Genomic DNA, 24380 nt, shown 5'->3' on the forward strand with positions numbered 1-24380 from the left:
CCCAATAAAGCAAGTTCACTGACTCGTCATGCACTCAGACTTTCTCCCATATACCAATTCTTTGTCTGCAGCCTCAGAGACCTTTCTAGAATAAAATCTGAGCATGTGAGCTCTTCTGTTTGGTGGTTTCTAATCATAATTCCTTAAAAATGTTTGTAGTACCCCCCAACATAGTGCCTACTTGATCTCCACCCCCACGCGATGCCATTCCTTGCTGCATCATACTGGACTCCTTTCAGTTCCTTGAGTCTTCAATGCCTCGCCCTACTTCTGAGTCTTTGTCACTGTTTTCCCCTTTGTCTTGAATGGTTGGTCTTCCCTGCCTTTTTTTTTTTTTTCCAAGTTTCTCCACAACCTTTTTTCTCCATTAAGCCTACTGACTGGGTTATGTGCTCTTACTATGTGCTTCTAAAATATCCTGTATTTCTGCTAGCACAAACTCCAACACATTTCATTGTGAATCCTCACATGTAGCACACTACGTGGCCTATGGTAGATGAACAATAACTAACTGTTAAATGAGTAAAATTTGGGTGCTATGCTGAAAAATATGAGTATCACCATGGGGTAGAATGGTGAGATTTCCGAAAACCATATCATAATTGTAAGGCTAAATGTAACTGAAATTTTTAAAGAGAAAACTGAAGGCTAAGGAGTTGTCTGTCCCCAAACGTATGAAAGGTTCTCAGTTGGAATAGGTATTCCACTTTTTCTGAGATCTTTTAGAAAGACATACCAAGATCAACAGTTGAAAGATTCAAGAAGGATATTTCAACTAGATGTAAAGCAGATCTTTCTAACAATTAGAGCTATCCTATCATAGCCAGGATGCTTCAAAAAGAGCTAAACTGTTCATCACTGAAAATGGTCAAGTAAAATCTGACTAATCATCAATTGGAATTTCTAGAGAAAGTAATCCTGCATAGAGTTGAGACCAAAATAGAACCTATACTGTGGCTTTTACCAGTTTTACTGCATGCTTCCTTTGCTTGTCAAAATTAATGAAAGAGGATGGTTTTAGTGGAAGGTAGGGTGGCTATTAAGCATTCCTTTTTTTCAATGATTATTTACACTTACGTCAAGTCCAAATGGTAAGATCCATTTTCTCTCTCTCTCTCTCCCCCCCTTTCACACACACACACACACACACACACACACACAGAGGCAATTCCAAAAACATCATAGAGGTTATCGTAGAGTTTATTAGGTTGGAGATAACACAAGACTGAGTTAATGTCCACCTGTAATGGGATGTAGGAAACTTGTGAATTTAAGGCACTACCAAACTGTACTCTACTTAGCAGTATTTTTTCTAGCTCTGAGCTGCTAGAAGACATATTTCTGATAAATATTTCTAGAAATGAGTAAAATGAAATATAGCTGAGTATATTAAAAACTGCAAATATTTGGTAAAATAGAGTCATGGTAAGGGCATTCTAAGTAGGACAAAGTTTCCATTCAAAGATTTCAGGTGGAAATGGTTAAAGGACAACTAGTCTGTCAGACTAGAGATACAGGTTCAAGCCTAGGAATAAAGTTCGAGTTGGAGAATTTGGCTTGATCCAGACGGTCGAGGATCTTAGATATTAGGTTAAGGAATTGAAGTATTATTCTATAAGGAGCAGAAAGTGAGCAAAGGCAGTGAAATACAAGAATACTATTTGGGAAAGATCAGACAAGAATATGTAGAGTATGTCTCAAATATGTGCAAATTACATATCCCTTTATCACGGTAGTTCAAAATTTTGACAATTTAGGTGTTCCTTTATAATTCCAACCATGTTGATAACAGTTGATCCTTGAACAATGTAGAAGTTAGGGATGCCAACTGCTCATGTAGTCGAAAATCTGCGTTTAACTTTTGACTCCCCCAAAACTTAATTACTCATAGCCTACTGTTGACTTGGAAGCCTCAGAGACAACATAACATGTAACCATGTTGCTTAACTTTTGTTAAACAATTTATGACTTTCTTCCTTCCTGAATTTTTACTTTTCCAGACTGTCCCCTGTGACAATTGATCTCCATATTTAAATGACTTCTGATTGAATTCAGTGTATCACAAAGCTGTCTGAGTTGTATTTTAATTTCTACAGAGGCCTTTTCCATGACAATGACAGGAGTCTGTGAAATCTTATGCACTCTGCATGTGGTCAGTGAATTATAAGTATTTGGCTTTGTCCGTGCACCTGCAATTACTTTTCAGTTGAGTGGAGATACTGTTGTACTTATAAAATATGGCATTTTCAAGCATTACTGATTTTATTATAGTTTTTTGTCATTATGTATTATTTTCAGCTGTGGGTGCTAAAATTACAGCTGTATGTAAGTATTCTCAAAGTCAATTTCTGTTAAAAGGTCCTCATTTGGAAGATGTACTATAAGCAAATCTTAAAGTAAGCTAGAGACAAGAAAATGTTACTAAGAAAACTTTAAAGAAGAGAAAATACACTTACAGTACTGTACTCTATTTATTAAAAAAAAAAAAAAATCCATGTGTAAGTGGATCCAGATAGTTCAAACCCATGTTATTCAAGGGTCAACCATAGTTGTCATGTTTTTAACCACCTCAACCCTTCACCAAAGGAAGCTCCTTGCTATTTGCTTGGCTTCTGGGAGAAAATACAGACCAACCCTGTCCTAACAGGATGATTGATGGCAGTTTTGGGGTTCTTGTTTTTGTTTTCACCATGGCTCTGCATGGGATATTTCTACAGTTACAGAAGAAGAAATTGAGAATTACAATGTACAGATATTTGCGATCAACTTATAAACACATCTTTTTTCATATATGCATCCTACTACCAAATGTTTGGTGACAGTTAGTATGGATGCTGCTGTATTTGTAATTTGGATTTGAAGTGCTTAAAGCATGTAAATCAGTGCAGATAATGAAGGATACTAATGAACAATCTTAAATGCCAATAATTTTATTTTTCAGTTTTGAAATTATCATTTCAGTACTTTGTCTTAGTCATTTTTCCTCAAAGCATTGAACTAAAGCTGTTAATAAAAAATGAGATCTGAGTATTCTCTTCTAAGAAATCTTATTCATTATTACACATTTACATTACTGATAAAATACAAATTTGATGGCTTATGTATAATGTTTTAAGTTGTTTTTATTTTTGTTTTGTTTTTGTTTTGTTTCAGTTTGCATATATTCATTTGTCTGTAAAATTGGGAGCAGGAAATCATATTCCATTTCTTCTTAATTTATGTCAAAGTTTCAGGTTTCTTTTACATCTAAGAAAGCTGTGTTCTCATAGGAGCTTGATGCTAAAGCTTTTCAGATTTTTTACTGAAGTAAAGTGTAGGCCTATAGCTCTAAAGACAACGAGAGGAATTCCATATTCTAGCTGCTGCACAGAAAAACTTAATATTAAAAGGGAAAAAAAAGAATCTCAATAGAAATTCGATTGTGATATGTCTGGAAAAATTGCCAAAAAGAATGTCAAGCCAAGTTAGATATAAGGAAATGGAGCTGATGGCTGCAATGAACTCATTTTTATGTATTATACTAGCAGTATAATAACTGCTATAATCCATAATGATAGACATGTTAATAAGTACCCAGATAACAGAAATACATAGAATACAATCTTATCTGACTCAGAAAATAATAAAGCAGCTGGAATGTTGTAATGTGAAGCTATGTATAGATACGCTTGCAAATAATTCACTGGGGCCAAAGTAAATTGTTTCAGTGGTTTCCTTGTGTAAAAAGTAAGGGAAAGGAAGAATAAGGTACAAGGTCCACTATAAAATTATTTTTCGTGCAGTCATTAAGTTCCACTTACACAGAAATCTTACACACAAACCAATCAAATGGATTTTTAAGGTAAAGTGGTGTAATTTTAAATGTTTTTGATAAGTAATGAACTGTTTGATTTTCAGTATTGATTACAGGTTATTAACTATTCTCTGGTAGCTTATCATTGAGGGGATAGTTTAAGGGGAATTACTAGGTAAAATGTTTTTTTCACAATTCAAAGGAAATGAAAAGAAAATCTACCCCCTATTTATGGATCCATACGCTAGTTAATATAGAAGGAAAGTATACAATCATTCAGTGGGATAGATTGCTCCTACCTGGTGGTATTGAATGGAACTCTTGAACTCCCATACTCTCGTAAGAAAGCAGTCGAACTGATTGTATATTCAGTTTTCCACCATCACCATTTTACTGACATTTTAAAATCAGTTTCAATAATTTAAAGACAGCAAAAGAATAAAATTGGTCATTAGACAAAATTGACAGGCTTTAAATTGTCCTATAACACATAAGAACTCCCTAAATTATTATTATGCAAAAATATCTATGTATAATCCGCAGTCACTAGTTGCCTATGGTGCTTAATTCAGAGCATTTCTATATGAAAATAAAGTAATAACAAGTCTTCTACTACTAAAATTTACTTTCTCAGATCCTCAGAACCCTATTTTGCAACCCTGCTACCCAGAAAGGACTTAACTAAAGCCTGGTAACACGTGGAAGGGCCTTGTGACCCAATCTTTCTTTTTCTGACTCACATTAAAATCTGTTACTTCCATAATCCATTCCTTCAGGGCAAGACTGGGTGGCAAAGTCATCGACAATCATTTAGAGCAAATGAGTTAATGGATCCACTCACTGACTTGCTATTTTTACTGGAGTAAAGCCTTCCAGCTGAAGTGGCCAACAAGGGTTTCATGGAGGAAGGGGGATTTGATTTTAGTTTGGGGGGATAAAAAAAAACTACAGTAGATAGGAAGGGATGATGACATCCCAGTATGTGTACAAATCACTCATGTTCAGAGTCAACTAGAATCCAGATGTAACTGTTAGCCTTCCAACCAATGTTTTGAATCAAGACAATGGTTTTTTAAATAAGTGTAGGCATCAAGGTAGGCAAACAGAAATACAAATAAATAACAGCATCTAACTCTAAGAATGGAATAATGGGGTGAGATTTATTTTTCTGTTTGGTTATGTTTTTGTTTATATAAAGAAATCTAGTATTAGTAACTCTAAGGTCCTTTTATCCGATAAATTATCAAAGAAAAAAAGAAAAAGGTATAGAATTACTACTCTAAAATGAACTCACTTACATTGGGATAGAAGGAAGTACAATCTGGTATTACATCAAACCATCTCACTTGGTGGCTCAGCTGGTTAAGTGTCCAGCTCTGGATTTCAGCTCAGGTCATGATCTCAGGGTCAGAAGATCGAGCCCCCGTGTTGGGCTCTGCACTCACTCAGCAGCACATCGGCTTGAGATTCTCTCCCTCTGCCCCTTACCCTGCTAGTACTCTCTGTCTCTCTTTCTAAAATAAATAAATAGAAACAAACAAACAGATTCTCACTTGGCCAAACTACAGTGAGGAACTTGCGTATAGTTACTTCCATGAGGAAGACAGAAGGAAAATAACAAGAGTATAATATTGCTTATTTGTAGAAAGAAAAATGTTATTAATGTAGTGGAAAGTGCATTGACCTTGGGTAGATAACTTCCATGTAAATTTAGACCTACTAACTTACTAGCTTCTTTGACCTTGAGCAGCTCACCTATCACCTTCCTTCTATAAAATGTTTATAATATTTATCTCACAGAATTGTTCAGCATAAATACTAGAGGTGAAAATTATGTTTTCAAACTATAAAACTACCAAAAGGAAGATACTTTACTATTAACCTTTTTTAATTTGCCTTTGAGATTTATTTATTTATTTATTTGAGAGAGCGTGAGAGAGCAAGAGCACGAGCAAGGTGAGGGGCAGAAGGAGAGAATCCCAAGCCTACTCTGCGCTGAACACGGAGCCTGAGCGCGGAGTCCGAGCCGGGTGATCCCTCCACCCCCAGGCCGTAACTCGAGCCAAACCAGGAGTCAGCTGCCCAACCTATTGTGCCACCCAGGTGTCCCTGCCTTTGAGTTTATATGGTTTTTAAAATTATCTGTAGCTTTGAGGTTTTTTTTTTTTTTTGCCTTTTATGTCCTAAATATACTTCAAAATATATTTGAATAGGTTTCTTATACTGTAAGTGTCCATATGAAGAATACAGCTAGTTTTTACCTTGATTCCAGTGATGACTATGAACCATAGCACTAGTATATGAAAATATCTTCGGTCATCTCCAAAATCTTAAGCAAAAAGGTGCCCTTCATTGGCTGACTAAAGCTAGAATTCTGGGCTATTCACCAAGTAAAATGACCTGTGGCAGAATTTGAGATGAGCTATTTTAGCTCAATCATTCGTGACATTTTACTTCACTGAAATGTGATGGTGAGTGGGTCTTTGGCATTATTTCTTGAAAACCTTTTAATCATTAGGGGCAAGTGGGCAGTGCTTAGGATCCATGAAGGGAAAGTGGATAATCCTTAGAGTACTTTGGAAAGCAAAACCAGCCTGAGTCTGTCCTGCTTGATCTGAAATTCCTGCACATATGGAAAAGTTATTTTCAGTAGGAAGGTACCTATGGCAAATGAGCAAGTTTCCTGTATTCAGTTTTAGAGCCCTTGGCCAAAAATAAAGGAGGCAATAGAAAAGAAATTACAAAGCAGTAATGTTAACCATAATCTAACACAATTATTTTCATTTTCTCTGTGTATTTCTTTCCTCTAACTACATCTCAACTTTAGTACAGGTATCAACAATTTAGGTAATGAAGACTAATAGACTATGGAGGAAATAACTGACTTATTTAAAGCAAGAAATAGGAATGATGTGCAGATCATGATTAAATATATAAGCTCCTCATGAGAAGACCTCATGTGCCTTATCATAGCTATTTAAGAGCGTGGACAGGTAAATTATAGGATACAAATTACAGCTTATAGCAAATCAATTATGAAAAAGTAAAGCTACCCTAGTCAACCACCCATTATATAATTAAGTTTGCCATAGTCTCTCACATAAGCCAGAGTGGAGAAAAAACAAATCTCCCATCAATAGTGTTGCTAGCATACATCATCTCACTTGATTCCAGCAGCACAACCAGTGTTGGAGTTACCATGATGTTGTGTTTCATGGAATTGGAAATTAAGACAGTGATTCCCAGTCATGCCATGTTTTGATTCTCAGTCATGCCATGTTCACTGATTTTAACATTAGGGCTCAGCTGTATACAAACCACCTCCCAGTGTTAAAGTCATGAAAAAGCAGTTTGGAAATTACAGTATGTTTTTGGAATAAAGCAATAAATGTCCTAGACTGAGCAGAGGCAATAAAAACATAGAGGAACAGAGTCAACCTATACAATAGAATCAGTAGAAAAGCCATTGATAGATTTAGGGGACTAAGGGGGAAAGAAAGGTGTCAAAGGTGATTCCAAGGTTGTGTGGTTCATTCAGCAAGTAGAAGAATGGAGATACTATTAACATAATCGCTGAGGTTGAGAGTTTAAATGTTGATTTTATTTTTTTTAAAGATTTTATTTATTTATTTGACAGAGCACAAGCAGGGGTAATGGGAGAGGGAGAAGCTTAGCAGAGAGCCTGACCAGGGGCTTGATCCCAGGACCCTGGGATCATGACTTGAGTCCAAGGCAGACGCTTAACTGAGCCACCCAGGTGCCCCTTAAATGTTTATTTTAAATTGGATGATACATTTTGGTTAGACATTGACTTGCAGGTGGTACCAGGAGGAGCTCACTTTTTATATCTGGTTATAATACTTCTTGTATTCATAAATTATGAAAATGGAAATACAATTCTACCCAAACGAGAAGATAGTCTTAAAGCAATTAATATTTAGTAAATGTGACTTATTTTTTAAAATGCTTTTGATTTAAAAAAATATTAGTAAATCTCATCACTTAAATCCATAATTTCAATGTTTTTTATTCATGGTTTTTCAAATATTGTGATTAGTTTCTGATCTATTGGTTTTAAATTCAAAGGGTTAGAAATGTAATGAATTATTATTAACTTTATTCTATTTATAACCTGAGTTCACAAACCTTTTCTAGATACTTTGGTAGGTCCTGGCCTTTTCATAAGTCAGGCCATTTACTGGAGGTTGATTTTATTACACGGATTGGTTGTCTGTGATATTTGAACACATAGCTAGGTATTTGACTTACATATATGTGTGTGTGTGCACATGTAGATCTGTGTATATGTTTTATAATATTTTGATTTTTGTCAGGTAGAAAAGAAAGCATAAAATGATGTTGCATTGAGTCAAATTATTTGAGTCAAATTATTCTAAAAATTGAATTCCAAAATAACTGTTGTTCTCAGTCTTCATTTTGTGCATTCAATTCTGTTTTTACAAGAAGTCAATATGTATTTATATGTAAAGAGTGTGATTCTGAAAATTGTTTCCTATAATGGTAGAAAATTGCTCCCAGAGAATGAGAAAGAAGGAACAAATGAATGAAAGAACAAACAAAAGAAAGAAAGAAGGAAGGAAAGAAAGAAGGAGAGAGGAAAGAAATTTTCTAGCTTTTCTTATTTTACACACTACTTTTTCCTCAGCATTATTGCCCAGCTCAAACTGTAATCGTATTCTAACCAGACTTGTCAATATATCTCCCCTGATGATGCAGATATTGGCGACTTATTTCACAAATTAGCTTCGTTAAGCACTATAATTATCACTATATCAAATTACTCTGAGTGATACAAAGTCATTGAGGTAAATTCAAAGATAATCTTCTACACACAGCACAAGGAAGACTCATGGATATAGATGTAACATTTTCCAGCATGTGCCGGGGGCGGGGTTGGGGGGAGGGCTGAAATACTGGGGAAGACCTGAAGGGGACACGTATGGAGAAGACAGTGACAGCAAACAGACTGAGAATAGGAGATGAATTCCCAGGCTTCTACTTTGCAGCCGGGACATTTGCTTCAAGACATTACTCTTTCTACCTCAGGCTTTCACGGTTCCTTCTGAGCTCCAGGTAGACTGCTTTTCTAGTGTCAAGGGACAGTGTGTTACATCTAGTCAAGTACTTGCAGTATAGAAGGTAGACTATAGTAACAATAACAACTTTGAAAGGTACAACTTCAGGTCGTATGAAAACTGACCACTTGGGTGCCCCCATTCCTCACAGTGTTTTTTTTTTTCCTTCTTTCTTTCTTTGTGGTTTTGTCTGTTTGTTTCATTTGAAAGATTTGGATGGAGCTTGCATCCTCCATCACAATGTCCTACACAGAGACTAGGTACTCATCATCTGTGTCACCTGCCTGAGCCCCTGGAGCATTTCAGTTTAATCCCCTGGTAAATTCTGCTACCAAATTGTGTCTGGAATTGCTGGAACAGTGTCAGATCACTACTTGGTTAAACTCAAGGATAGCAAATGGTGGGAGAGAGAGGGAAAAAATTCCCAAAGCTTGAAGCTTGTTCTTGAGCTGTTCTAAAATAAAGGAACATGGAAATAACTCCTCTATTCATTACACAGCTTGGCTAGATTTTTTATTAGAGGTTGTCAACTACCACTAATTTACTGTTTGTTTTCAGTATGGCTATGAACTAGAAACAGTTAGAAAGAGATGTTAGTAACTTTTTCAATCTTAAATTTGAAACCGAACATGCCCTTAAACTCTCCATAACAACTGACAATGATGTGGTACGTGTGTAGTATTCTGTAGACACAAAAATGCACATCTACTTATTCAAAGGACTCAGAATAGCCTTCTTTCTAATGAATATATTTTATATTTAGTGAAATATAGTAGTGTTAAAAAAAGAAACCTGCATTTCAGAGCCACTTGAATCCAGCTTCCTCACTTAATGGGCTAATCCGCTTAATGGGATAAGCCACTTTCCTGGGGTAAACTTTACAGGCAGTAAGCAGCCATCTGAAATCTATATCCAGACCTGAGTGATTCCAGCATCTCTACTCCTAAGTGCCATGTGCCTGCCACCCCAAAATAATAATTGCCATTTATCCAGTACCTACTCTTTATACTGTACTTTATAATACTATAATTGAATTTCCCAAAATGTCCAGCGGTAGGCATTTTTGTACTGAATTGAAATATATTTTATGTTTTTGCCAAATGCTGTTGATTCTACTCTCAGTATACATGTATCAAATTATAAATGTCTCAGGTAGGTTTCTCCATAAGGGCAGAGATAGTTACTTACCTATTTTATCTCCTAGAGCAGCCAACACTGTATCCTAATCAGAGTAAGTACCCAAAAAGTTTGATGGATTGCCATTGGTTTGAGGATCTTTTTTTATCCATTTATATTTAATAGCTCATGGGCATCTAATGTCTACTCAACTAAACATTCACTCTACTAGTTTGAGTAAATATATCTATTATGTTAGTTTGGAATGAATAGTAAAACTTTAGCTCTGACCCCACTCCTTAAAAACTTAAAGCCGAAGGATCAAAATAAGTCATACAGGTACTTTATAGATTAGTGAACAGTGCAGTAATTGTTCCTCGATGTCTTGGCCAGAATTAGTCTTACCATGCATGGCCTGAGCAGTTGGAATTTCTGTCATTTACAATTGTCTTGCTTCATATAGACATAATATTTTCAACTATCTAAATCACATGTTCCTGGAGGATTTAGAATAAAGACTCAATAAATATTTATTGAATTGTATTGAAAATACAGACCAAAAAATAGCTTTACAAATTGGAATTGGGAAGACAGTATTGGAATAAAAAAGCCAGATGATGGATGAAACTAGTCAGGGAAAATTTTTGAGATTTAAGTGAGTTTTGTGCTGCAATTTAAATAAGGGAAATTGGTGGAAAAGATGGAGACTGATATACACAAATGAGCCTGTCTAGACTAAGCTTTAAGATCTGGCAAAGGAACTAAAAGAAGGAACCAAAAAAAGAAAGCTTAGCCAAAATATCGCACAGGGATGGTGTATGGAAGGAATTGAGAACAAATGGAGTGGAAATAAATGTAAGCAATCAAATGAATGTTTGATAAATATCTCTAAAAGATTTTTATACTCAATAATCAACCTTTCTGTGCACATACTATTAGAATATGGATTTCATTTTTGGTCAAATACAAATCTGCTTCAAAGACCTCTATTGCTTTTTGTAACTTTATAGACATAAGTAGCTTGCTTTTTTTAAAAAAAAATATTTATTTGAAAGAGAGAGAGCAAGCAGGGGAAGGAGGGAAAGGGGCAAGCAGACTCTGTACTGAGCCCAAAACAGGGCTCAATCCCTTGACCCCGAGATCATAACCTGAGCTGAAGCATAACCTGAGCTGAAATCAAGAGTTGGATGCTTAACTGACTGATGCCACTCAGATGCCCCAGTAGGTTACTTTTTTTAAAGAAAATTCTAAGGGACTCATATTTCATGGAAATTTTATTTGTAAGCAAGATACGCTCAGTTGGACAAAATCACAATATCACACAAGATACGTAACAATTCCATGATTGTGTATTCTTTTCCTGATGAATTAGGAGATACGATACATCTTCTCTCTTAGCAAAAACCCCCATCTCTTGAGGTCACTGACACTGACAATGCAGCGAGAATTGGAAAGGAGCTGAGTCATCTTCTGATAAGAAATACAAGTTTTAGGAGAACTCAGCGTTTCTTAGCATGGGTATAATGATGCAGGGGGTCGCATGTCTTCAGTATCTACTTGGTTGCAGGCACTGTGCGATGCATTTTCTACCTCAATATCCCCCTTACGAAAGGAGAAAACTGAGCCCATAGAGATTAACTATGCACTCAATGTTTCACCACCAGTAACTGGCAAAGCTGAGATTCAAACACACATATTACTCCAAAGCCATTGCTTTACCTACTACCAACACTACCTTTCCACATAACGTGAAAATACCTTAAAGTTATTTTCATTTGCAATATCCCCCACAAGTAGGCAAGCAGAGAACAAGAAAAAATGAAGTGAATTGACCCTACCGTCATTCTGTCATATTTCACTGAGGTAGTTCTAATTAAAATCAACATAAAAAGTAAGCAGTATATATTATTATTCAAAATGAGCAAAAGTAGTAATTTTGCTGAAATAACGTAGAACTATTTCATAGTTTTATGATTTTCCCTTACATTTTTTCTTTCATTTAATTTGAAGATTATGCTAGTGCCTTTGAATACTTATGGTATAGCAAACCTTGGCATTACTAAGAACTGGAACCTCCTCTTTGGCTCACAGCTATTCTGACTGAATGGGCTACTTGGCTGCACAGATTGAGTATTTATGGGGAAATAAGTCAATCAATTGTGCAGTTCATGAATCTCTGAAAGTCCCATGCGTCACTTGTCTTTAAATCATTCAGCATGGTTTGGCGTTCAAAAACTCATAGAAATAAATGCTGAGGAGGAAAAAAAATGGCTTTTCTGAAAATTCCTTAGAAATTAATACCAGTTAACTCCTAAGTAGTCTTCAAATATTGGACTTTTCTTTGTTTTATGTTGCCATTAATAGTGAAAAGGCAAAATAAATGCTGAATAATCAACAAGGATTGTGGATCAGAATGAATTACAGCAACATTCCCACAGAAGACAAGAAAACTGAGAATGAAACAAAACTATATGGACTGTGAGTCTGTTACAGCTTTTTTTTGAGTGCATTTGATTGGAGGTCCTTGGGGGTTGATGATGTCTTACCTATCCTTAAGTTCCAGGAAAATCCTCAGTGGGATTCTTAGAGCTTGCACTCTAGGTGCCCATTGCCTTTTGACTACAAATCATTCATTTGGTAAAACAGACAGTCTCCATGATAAGAGATTGTGTGCATATGAATGTTCTAACACTGGAAATAAATCTCCACTTTAACTTTGTTGACCCTGCAAGACCTCCCATCATCAGAAATTCCTGGAGCCCCTCTATTTTGAACAACTCAATCTCGGCACAGCAATGTTCTCTAGCTGTCGTCCAATGTCTCAGGTTTATCAATCCAGAGCTTTCAAAACCTCATTAGTTAACTTAGTGTCAGAGTCCTAAAATGCAAGCCACATTTAGAAAATCATATGCTACATCGAGAATGGACTGTGGCTTCTTTTTCAGTCTGTGGAGTCAAACATCCCAATCAATTGGAAGACCCAATTCTCTCTACTGACTAGACTTACTGTCTACTATCGCAGAGTTGAACAGAGATAGTGTGATATTTGATTGCTGCGTCTCATATTAATTAATTTTTAGGATCTTCACCTATGTGAGAAAATGCTTTTGTTTTTATTCCTCATTTCTATGAATTTTTAAAGCCAAAAGTGTCAAAGAGAAAGTCAGTCTCCCCAAGATCCAGCTGTGATAGGAAGTTCAGTAAACAGCCCCAGAAAACTATTTTACTTTGTATTTCTGTTCCCACTTTTTAGATGTACAATAAACTTTAGAATGGCGCCAAAACTCCTGGGTACTTACCTAAACCTTCACTAAGTTCCAGGCCTCTTACAGTTCACTCCTGCATAATAGGTATCAGGTCCATTAAATTTTATTGTAACCATATTGTCTCTGCTTAAAGTAAGTGGAAGAGAATGAATGCCACAAACTTTAATATTCAGAAGGCCTAGGATGGCTTTTTACTGAAAGACCATATCCAGCTCTGGATTCCAAAAGCCAAGAGACGAGGAAAATTTGGATAGAGTTCATTAAGGCCCTTATAAGGGCTAGGAGTATTCAATTTAGAAAAGAACATAATAAAGAATTATTTTTTTTGTATTTAAAGAGGTGAGTAAATAAAGTTTTATTGAAGAGAGTAAACGAGTTATTTTAGAATAAAGTGGGAATATTACTCAAGTTCGATAAAACTATTTTCTAACATCTAAAATTATTGGATCTGGAATTGAAAAGTAGGGGTAATATTGGATTCTTCTTTGAGATATGGAGCAAGTCTCAGGGACTTGAGTTGATTTTTGAATCTTTCACAAAGATGTGTAGTTAGATTAGGTATTTCTCGTAAGTCTACTTAAAGACAAATAATGTTTAAGTAAATCTAGAAAATTGATGAAGTAAATTGCAGAAGTTGGCATTGCCATTTACTTCTAAATAGGATTTGTATGTTATCCTCTAAATAAAAATATAGAAACCAAGCCAGTTAACTCCAGATTATACAAGAGTAAAAGTGAACAGCACACAGTATAAGAATAAGCAGTGAAGCTCTACAGTATAGCCTCAGAGAGCTCATCATAAATAGGCTCTTAATCAGGAGATGAATTGAAAATACCAAAAAAATAAGCAGTTTGCCGCAAGGTCATTCACACGGTAGCCCCAGGAAATATTTGAAAAAGTTGAAATTTGCCTTTGGTGCTTTTCTACCTTTACATGTCAGGCTTCAAGTTTCTTTTTACTGCCGTCTGGCTCTTTAGAGTCATTCCTAGAAGCAAACACATAGTTTCCGCTCTCTCCACCATAAAGACACACCCTTTGCTATTAAATTTTTTCAGGCATGATGACTTCAATTCAAAATTTTTAGTTCTGCTTCCCATTGTTTTGAGTTATGGTTGTTAACCTATGCCCGAGGGTGATAGATCCTAAACAGGTTGTGTATCTGTTTCCATAGTGCCTCTACTGCTAAGAATTCTGGGCCATCGGGTAGAAAAGGACTGAGGGCAGTTTGCTGCCCCTGAAATCCTACCAATCAAATACCTATCTCATCTATGTGTTTAGACCAGCACAGATCAACTAGCAAACAAATAGTCTGGATATACATGTTAATATATCTTTCTATTCTATTTCCCCTCTATCAAATATAAGCAGTGCATATGTTTTTCTGAATCTAAAAGGAAATCATTCTTTCAAATACTTCTATAACTGACTATTTCTGCAAACTCCAGGAAAGGTTAAAAAAAAAGGAAGCTAAGTTTAATTCATTTAACAGTGATTATAAGATACCTGTCTCATTAAATGAATTGGGAGGGTTTGTTAATTATGTCTCTATAATGGAAATTTTAATTTTCTTTGCTACATTAATTGGAAATAAAGATTTTCAGGGATTTGAATTTTAAACAGCATTAATGACAGGTGATTCCAAGAATACTCAGTTATTTTTCTGGAGAATTTCAGTAAAATTGAAGATATTTGTTTAGTTTATCGGGATTTAGAGCTGTACACAATTGTTATTTGTTAAAGAACATATTGCTTTTTCGGGCTAGAAGAAACAATTGCTTAAAAAAGGTCATGTAACACTTAATGTTTTTGTTGTTGCTATGTCAACTTTTAAATATCACATGCAAAGGTTGTATTCCAGAACACATCAGCTAATGACACCTAACATTTGTTGCACTTTACTGTTTTTAAGGGGTGTTCACATTAATTCTTCTAATCCTTGCAACAACACTGTGAAGCAGAAAGGATGGACATTATCTCTACATTAGAGGTGAGAAAATAAAGTTTGGAGATGTTGTCCCTTACCCAACCAAGACCACATGGTTATTGAAGATTGGTAGCTAGGTTTGGTTTAGTTCAGTGTGGTGTTTGTTCTTTTGTTGCTGTTATTTGGTTTGTTTGTTTGTTTGTTTGGTCCTTACATTTATTTCTCAAATAATCATGGTTCTAGATCATTTTTACTGGGGAAGCTATGTAAGTGTTTGATTTTTTTGCGCAGAACCCATTAGTCCAGAAATCTCTGGTTGTCATACACATTGCTATACATAGGCAAGGGCTAATCAGTCCCTTCTCAACCATTCTGATTTCCAAAAAGGAGATGAAGATGCAGGGAGACGACGCATTTCTCTGTGAGATGCTGTTTGTTCTAAGTTCTCTCCAGTGGTGCTTTGAAGTATGGAGTTAATAAGGGAAATAGAACAATGCCATCTGGTATGCCATTAGATTTTCTAGAGAAAAATCTAAATTTGATTCACAGGGATACTTAACTATAATTCCTAATCTACTAAATTTAGTGGTCTAGACAAAAGATTTATTTAAGGTTTGGATTTGCATGTCAATAGGGCCTGAAAGTCTAATCCCATTTACAGAGAATTCACTATCTAATGCAAACTGAAATTTGCAGGGCCAGCATTGTGCGTGGGCTTTCGAATCAGAATTATCTGAGTTTGAGGCGCCTGGGTGGCACAGTGGTTAAGCGTCTGCCTTCGGCTCAGGGCGTGATCCCGGCGTTCTGGGATCGAGCCCCACATCAGGCTCCTCCACTATGAGCCTGCTTCTTCCTCTCCCACTCCCCCTGCTTGTGTTCCCTCTCTCGCTGGCTGTCTCTATCTCTGTCAAATAAATAAATAAAATCTTTAAAAAAAAAAAAGAATTATCTGAGTTTGTCTATATAATCTGTCACTTGCAGGGGAGTAACTTCCACAAAAATTACTTCACCACTCTGATACTTATTTTCCTCATCTATAAATGGCACATAGTTGGCTTTCAAAAAACATTAGTTACTATTTTGGGGGCTTGAATGAGAGCCACAACGGTCATTTACATGGCTCCACTATGTTCAGATAGTAATAATTCCTGTAGCAGGACACTTAGAATTTAAGTTGGGCAACACCTTTTAAGGTTGGTTTAGAGGGAGTTAAGTTCTAAGATGTTGTGGAAAAGTTGCCACTGTGAGCAAAGACAGTGATGGAAAATTGATGTAAAATAACTTCCAATCTGAGAAGTTTTTACTTTATTTTTCTATTTTTTGTTTTATTTTTTTTAGAGAAGGAGGCAGAGAGGGGTAGAAGGAGAAGGAGAGAGAGAATATTAAGCAGGTTCCATGCCTAGCATGGAGCCCGACACAGGGCTCCATCTCATGACACTGAGATCATGACCTGAGCCAAAATCAAGAGTCGGATGCTTAACTGACTGAGCCACTCAGGCGCCCCAGAAGATTTTAGTTTTATGTTTATTTGTAAACTATAAGTGCATACCATTTACACCTCTTATTAAGCCAAAATAAGTTAACATTTATTAAGTGAAATAATACATTTGAAAATGATTTTTAAATGCTATAGCACTTTAAAGCAATAGAAGTAGAAACAAATCCTATTTTTATCAGGAATAAATTTGCTTTGGTTTCCCAATAGCTGAACACCTTCCTAGATTTAGACTCAATGATGAATATGCTATTAGAATTTTACTTTCTTATATATGCTTCCCTAATTAGAAAGGAATTCGAAAAAAAAAATCAAAGACTATTTAGCCTTGGTATTCTTAGAACAGATCATTCACTACAGCCTGTACTTAGACTTATTATGTTTCTGTTATTCAAACTCCTTTTGTCCGCCCATGTTGTTTAGACCTGTAAAAAAAAACCAACACCAAGTCCTGCCTGTGTACAAATTAATGCCGTGACCTTTGCTGTCTTACTAGACCTTTGCTGTATTTCTAGAAACAGCACTTAAATGTGAGATTAAAATCACCTCCATTCAATAAGTAAATAATGTTTGCGTATTGCAGATTACAGTCATTTGTCAGTAATAAGGCAGCTTTACTTTTTACAGGAAATGGAAAGTAAAACCTCAACAAATGGATGCAACCCTTCAGAATGACTCTCAAATGGCCAGTGCTGAAAATTGATCTGGTTACTTGTCAATTGCATTATTCAGACATGACATCAGCAACAAAGCTGTAGCCAGTGCTAGCTCATTGCCCACCCCATGACAAGCTTTCATAAATAAAAAAACCTACTCTGTAAAGATATAAGCATCTCTTGGACTGTAATTTGAGCTTTGGAACCTAATTAAACAACTTTCCACTATCCTCATTAATAAGCACTGAACCAGACTCTATACACACAACAAACCATTTTATAGTGTATCATCACCAATGTGTCATTCTAGAGGAAAAGTAGACTGTTGACTGAGACAGTTTCTATATTTCTGACTATATGATCCATTTTTATAGACTGGCTTGTTAGATTAAGACTGACTGAATCCTAAATTGAAATCTTTTGGCAGTGACATACTCTGATGTTCTTCAAGCAATTCTGTTCCATCAGTGCAAAGACATCATGCTTCTTTACCTGGGGGATTATGTTCATTGAGAATCACAAGTGATGCTGGTGTAGGTCTTCTTTTTCTGATCTGTGAACAACAAAGGCCAGCTAAGGTCAGTAAGAGTCAGACACGGCCCGAGGTTACTCTACAGCTTGCAAAGCTGTTCCATTCTCATCTTTTCCCAACATAAAATCAGCAAATTTCTGGAGGGCACACAGCAGGTGCTCACTATTTTGAATTATAGAAAGCCAGAGAGTAGAACTTTCAGGTATTAGTATCACCTTCTTTGACCAAAAAACCTACCTTTCCACAGAAAAGAAGTAGCTGTATATAATCAAATGATGCCACTGAAATACAATGCAGTGTAGGTACGAGGATGACTTGCTAATTTTCCTGGCTCTCTTGGAGCCCCATAGTGATGATCCTTTCAAGATCCATCATCATTATTTCTAAACAGGTTAAGAGAAGCTCAGAAAACTTAAAATTTCTAGCAAGTTAAATTTAACAGCATGAGTTCTTAATTTCAATTAATATTACAAGGTTTTCTTATTTTCTAGTAACATATTTAGGACAAATAAAGAATGAGTATGGATTCTTTGAGAGTAATTCATTTAAAACTAATAGGTTTGATGTGGGTTTTTTTCTTATTTTAATAGTTACAGTAGCATATTATTAGACTTTCTAAAGTATTCTTGATTTCTTAAATATATAGGTAAATTCTTAAAATATATGTCAGTAGGATACAGGGTAAAATTTACCAATGATATTTTGTCCATGACAGAACCAATGTCCCATTCAACATAGATACATGAAGTTCAAGGTTATATTTATCTGGCCTGAGTCTGGGAGGATCTATTTCAGATTATCAAAACATCCTAGAAAGTTATGAGTCTTAGACTCCGTAATTATTTTTAAGACTTTGTATCAAATATTTGGAAAAAGATTCAATGATAATTTAGGTTGTAAGAAATTAATGAATTAGATTGATGACCCCATAAATTTTTTTCTGCTTTTGCCTCCCCACTGTTGTAATTTTCCCACAAATGGTCTTTTAAGTGGTTCCATTGCAGCAGGAGTCTAAGTAGATCTGAATATGAAAGGTGATACAGATGTAAACCAATCTTACATGAACGAGAGAGAGAGAGAGAGAGAGAGAGAGAGAGAGAGGGGCAGAAATATAGAAATACAGATACATTGATAAATTAGACAAAGAAAAGGAATCCAGGAAATGTTTAATACTATTGTAATATCTGAATAAAATATCTTTTAAATTATACATACCACTACAAATCCTGTCTATCATAATTACACATACTTAAAATTACTGCTTTGAATATATGATGAAAAACATTAAAAAATTAACCCTATAATCTGAAATTATTCCAAGTTTTAATGCTTTCATTGTTAAATGAATCTTTTGTATTTTATAAATAATGAAATAAAAGTTTGCTAATTCTGAGAATTGTTCAAGGTTTCTCTAAATGTTCAACTTGTTAATTTAGTAAGCAAAAGCAAACAGATATCTGGATCCAAATCCAAATCACTAATATAACCATTTTTTTTCCTCTAACGGGTGCTAATTTTTTATCACATGAAGTGCTACATTTTAGCCAATAGGTCACCCAATGCAACTCAAATACAAGTGCCATATGGAAACCAATCTATTTCTCATTCAGGTATCCTGGAAAGTCACAAAGTTAGGCAAATTCTAGAAGTAGAGAAGCTTTCAATTATTAAGAATGTACGTCCGTATTACCTTATATACAGGAACTGGTCCCCACCCAATTCCACCTACCTGTTCTGCTGCTTCAGGTGCAATCTGACTCTGGAATAAAGGCACAGCAAATTGTATCTTTTTGGGACTGTTTGGCTCCATGTTAATGACGAGAATTAGAGCCTGGAAGGGCTCAGAAAGACTAACCCCAGGTGGTGTCTGGGATGTGTTTCCTCAGGCACACTCCACCCAGCCACACAGGGCACTACGTAATAAATAGCTGTAATTCCAGAGCGAGCAAGTGAGGATGCCGAGGTCTGAGTAAATCCCTTCTTCAACTCCACAGTGATGCCTGGCTTGCCTGTTCCTCCACCAATCTCTTAGAACCTCTCAGCACAATACAGAAAGGAACAATAAGCTAATTGTGTACTTCTTCACTAATACACATGCCAAGCATTCACTCAGCAGCTAATTGAAAATGCAATGCTAGGCTGGAAGGACCCGCTGCCCTGGGATTTGAAAGAAAGGCTCTATCCACTGTACATTACTAACCGGCTGCTCAAAAGTGCAATGTAAGCTCCCTCTGAGTATTGCAGGGATGGGCCATTCATTATTGATGAACATAAAGCAGGAAGTTTTTAGAGTTGGGGGCAGGGTCTGGGTATGAAATCATTTCATTTCTCTTGTAGCAACTTGTAAGTCAGACACCTTTGCCATTTCACATTCAGCCACCAAATTGATGAATGGTCACAGAAGGTAAGCCACAACCAAGAAAACCAGCTATATTTATGCTGCAAGATCTGGTTAGGTAAGGCTGACCATGGGAAGCAGAGCATCCCTGGTATAGTAAGGACACCGCCGCTCCAGACTGAGCAGATTTTAGTTCAAATTCCAGCTCTACCATTAACAAACTCTGTGTCCTCAAGAAAATCGCAGACTGTGTCTAGGCCCCCATACCTTCCTCAGAAAGGTGATGGTCTTGGACTCGGTGACCTTTAAGCTCCTGTTCTGTTGCAGCGTTCTATAATTGTAGTTCACAGTTTTCATTAGAGTGGAAAGTATTGGACAGCTAAATTTAGCAAACAGTTTGAAAGTCACTGCTGTGTAATGACCTCTATTTCATTTCCTGGTGGAGCCAGTTATATCCTCTGATTTGGAAGAATACAGAAGCGACTAGAAAACATTAGTGAAGCCTAATGATATCCAACATTGTGGTTTATTGTCAATAGTGGGGATATACGTACAGTAAAGGACTTGAAAAAAAAGAGCATAAAAGGGGTTATCTCTAGAATGATGGAGGATGATGGTCATACTGGCTAGTGGCGAAAGTAGAGGGAGACACTGGCCTGATCTCCACATCTGTTAATATCTAAGGGGAGGCAACAGCAGAGCTAGAATTGCCTTCCTGCATTCAGCTCCTTTTGTGAAGGAAGCCTGAAAATGAAGCTGTTTAATGGGAGAAAGAACTTGAGTGCTCTACTTTCTTATTTGAAAGACTTTGTTTGAAGAATACTAGATTTTTTGTATGTTTTTGGATTTATAGAATATCATTTAGATACTGAATATTATTCCAGGTATTTACAAATGAGGTTTCCTTTCTTTTGTTTAATTTTGAGTCCATACGAGTAATCCATCTAATGATTTAAGTATGCAATGTTCTGTTGAAAGAATATGGAAAGTAATATGCATTATTCAAGTAGTTTTCTATACCCACTAGAGGAAAAAGCAAATGAAGATGTGGCTGTGGATGTGAAAGCACTTTCAGTTGGAGAACAGTGCTGACCAGCAAGACGTCTTGTGATGCTCTCATCCTTGTAGTGTCGAAGGGAAACATATAAATTGCATTTTGTGTGACAGTTTACAAAAGTCCTGCATGAATCCTGAATCGATATCATTAATGTAGTAATTTTTCTGAATATTTCTTCAAATTATACAAAAGGAAAACAAGACAATATTTCTAATGAGTAATCAATGCAAAATTTTGCTTAGTGTAGTAATTTAGAGCATGCAGTTGGCAGCCTTGAGTTCAAACCCTGGCTCTGCTATTTGCTCAGCTTATCAACTTGGCAGTAAGAGAACTTTCTTCTTGTGAGGTTTAGATGAATTAATTCTTTATGAGTTCTTCATAAGGCCAGTACATGATAACTACTCACTAAAAGATAACTATTATTTTTCTTTCAACTAGACTTTTCAAAAGGCTTGAAGATATACATTTTCAATTTGAATTACTAGGAAACCCTGCCTGTTTGGAATAATTTGATACCAGTTAGAATACTGGTTCATAAAGTGCAATTCCAGCGCATGTTATGGTATAAATAGCAATAAAATCATTCTTATTTACTAATTGCCCTGTTTTGAATAGTTTGACCAGAAATAGTATCATAAAAGAACTATCTGGACCTTTTTTTAAAATTTCTTCTTCACCAGATCAACTCTTGTGCATCATTCAGATTCAGCTGAGTTTTGTGGCCTCTACGTAGATTTTATAGATTTACTTTATACACAGAGGGTTTAGACTCACCTTTTCTGTGTTCCCAAAGCACCCAGCATACTTCTGCTTAGTATAATAGCCACCCATTTGTCTTTTCTGTTTCCCAATGTCACTCATTCCCATAGTGAATATTTATTGAATAGATAGTACATCTACTCCATGCCAGGCCTTTTGCTATGACACTAGAAGAGAAATTGTGTTAGAAGATGTTTGAGATCTTTTCCAAGCTAAATTATTATTTTAAGAATCACTTAAAATGCAACTTAAATTTGAAATAATCAAAAATTTAAATGCGCTTACGTGGACAGTATGGTTGTACTAAATATCAGGTGTACATTTTTTTCTCCCCATTAGAGATAATAGTAATAGCTAACACTTATATAACACTTACTATGTGCCCGGTGCTATTTTAAGTGCTTTATCTGCATTAATTTATTTAATATTCATAATAACCCTTTGAGGTAAATACTAATGCTAGCCTCATTTTTAATTTACAATGAAGAAACAGAACCAAAGAATTCAGATAATTTGCCCAAGGTCATCCAGCTAATATGTGGCAGAAACAGGATTCAAATGCTGGTGATTTTGTCTAGAGCCTGGGCTTAAATCAGATGGCTACTATCGCATAAGGGCCTACAGAGAAGTTGGTGGAAGGCACCAGAACCTACAATGGTTAGATGTTCTAACCATTAGAGTTCCATGGTAAAGATCTTAAGATGAACTGGCATATGAATAAAAGGAAAGAAAGTAGCAGATTATAGATACTAGTAACCAAGAAGATCTTACATTTCAAATTAGATATCAGAATAAAGTGGAGACTCTAGCGCTGGTTGTTAAGTCACCAAGCCGACTTGAAAGAAGGCAGTTTTACTTTTCTCTCTTTTTTTTAAAGTAATGGGTCCTGTCATTAAAGATTAAAAATGCCTCTAGAATAAGCAGTAACTATAGTCGTCTTCAAGGTAACTGATACTGTGAATAAAGAAGGTAGTACATTAGGAGAACAGTCCATTAGGCCTTCCTGATTTTACTTCATAATATCTGACCGTATTTTCCACAGTTCTTTAAGACTTCCCTACAGGCCACACTTTACCCCACAGCCAGCCTTTCTGTGGCCTCCCCTACCTTCCTGGGAAGCTTTCCTACCCTCCCTCCTTTTATCCAAATTGGATTCATCCTCTAATCCCACTTCTTAGTAAGTCACCCTCGGATTCTCCAGATAAGATGCATTGCTCCTTTTATTCCTCTCCTGGTATTTAATTATGTGTAGTTTTATGTTTAGTCTTTCCCTGCCTTTTATTTGGAGGAGGTGATAATTATAGGAACTATAGAAGTTGTGATTCTTGAGTCTACATAAAAGTGTATTAGTTTATAAAATACTTTCATAAATATAATTCATTCATCTAACAAATATGTATTGAGCATCCCATTCTATGCCAGACCACCTGGATATAAACATGAAAAAGATAAGGTCCCAACCTTCAAAGAACTTACAGTTAAGAGAAGAAGACGAAATCCTAAACAAGTGAGCAGCATACAGCTAAATATGCTATGATAGAAAGTGATAATAGGAGAGAAGGGGACCTGGATAGGAAGGTGATGCGTGACAGATAGTTTTTGTTAAACTCAATTTTTTTTAATTGAGATGACATTTTAAAACAAATAAAAATAAGAGATATTGAGCTTCTCTTAATAAAATAGAAGGTCTGGAAAACTGGGCTCTCATGTCCACAAGGTCACAATCAACTCCAGTGGCATAGAGCTACCTTCTGTAAACATGGCAGTGATTTCTACACTGCAAGTCACTCTAACACAGTGTATGCATGGTAGTTCTACATAACCCAGCTAGCTTCAGCCAACCCTTGAAGTAGAGGAGAGGAAGATAGGCATGACAACATTGTATACCATGCAAAGAGACGTGGGATTTACTGTGAAGGCAACAAGTATAACCAGAGAGATAGTAGGAGAGTGTCATAATCTGATCAGAGTCTTAGAATGGTCATTGTGGTGTCTGTATGGAGGATAGATAGGAAGGTGTCAAGACCAAGGGTGAGAAAATCTGATGCTATTATATTCTACTCAGGAGATGACAAAAGCCTTAACTAAAGAAATAGTAGTGAAAATGGAGAGGAAGATGGACAGAATGTGGTTATTTAATGGAATTGGATGGTGATAGGGAAAGAGAGAAATGGAAGAATGAATCCAAGATTTCACATTCAGCAGCTTGGCATACGGGGATATCACTCATTAATATGTGGATGGTTGCAACATTCTACATATTCTTCCACAATGTGCCCTTACTGCTCCCTCATTAAGAAGTGGAGTCAAATTCCCCTGCCCTTTAATCTGCCTGGCCTTAGTGACTT

General features: G+C 36.0%; 1 protein-coding gene across 1 annotated transcript in view; it reads right to left on the reverse strand.

The window, feature by feature from the left end:
- Nucleotides 1-19688, reverse strand: part of PPP1R1C (protein phosphatase 1 regulatory inhibitor subunit 1C) — a 114202-nt gene extending 94514 nt beyond the window's left edge. The window contains exons 1-2 of the mRNA XM_008687219.1: nt 19608-19688; nt 17839-17899 (exon numbers count right to left, since the gene is read on the reverse strand). Coding sequence (XP_008685441.1) covers nt 17839-17899; nt 19608-19688 — 142 coding nt within the window. The remainder of the gene's footprint in view (nt 1-17838; nt 17900-19607) is intronic.
- Between the last annotated feature and the right edge of the window lie 4692 nt (nt 19689-24380).

The sequence above is a fragment of the Ursus maritimus genome, unplaced genomic scaffold (genome assembly GCF_017311325.1).
Source record: "Ursus maritimus isolate PB19 unplaced genomic scaffold, ASM1731132v1 scaffold_1, whole genome shotgun sequence".
Taxonomy (NCBI): Eukaryota; Metazoa; Chordata; class Mammalia; order Carnivora; family Ursidae; genus Ursus; species Ursus maritimus.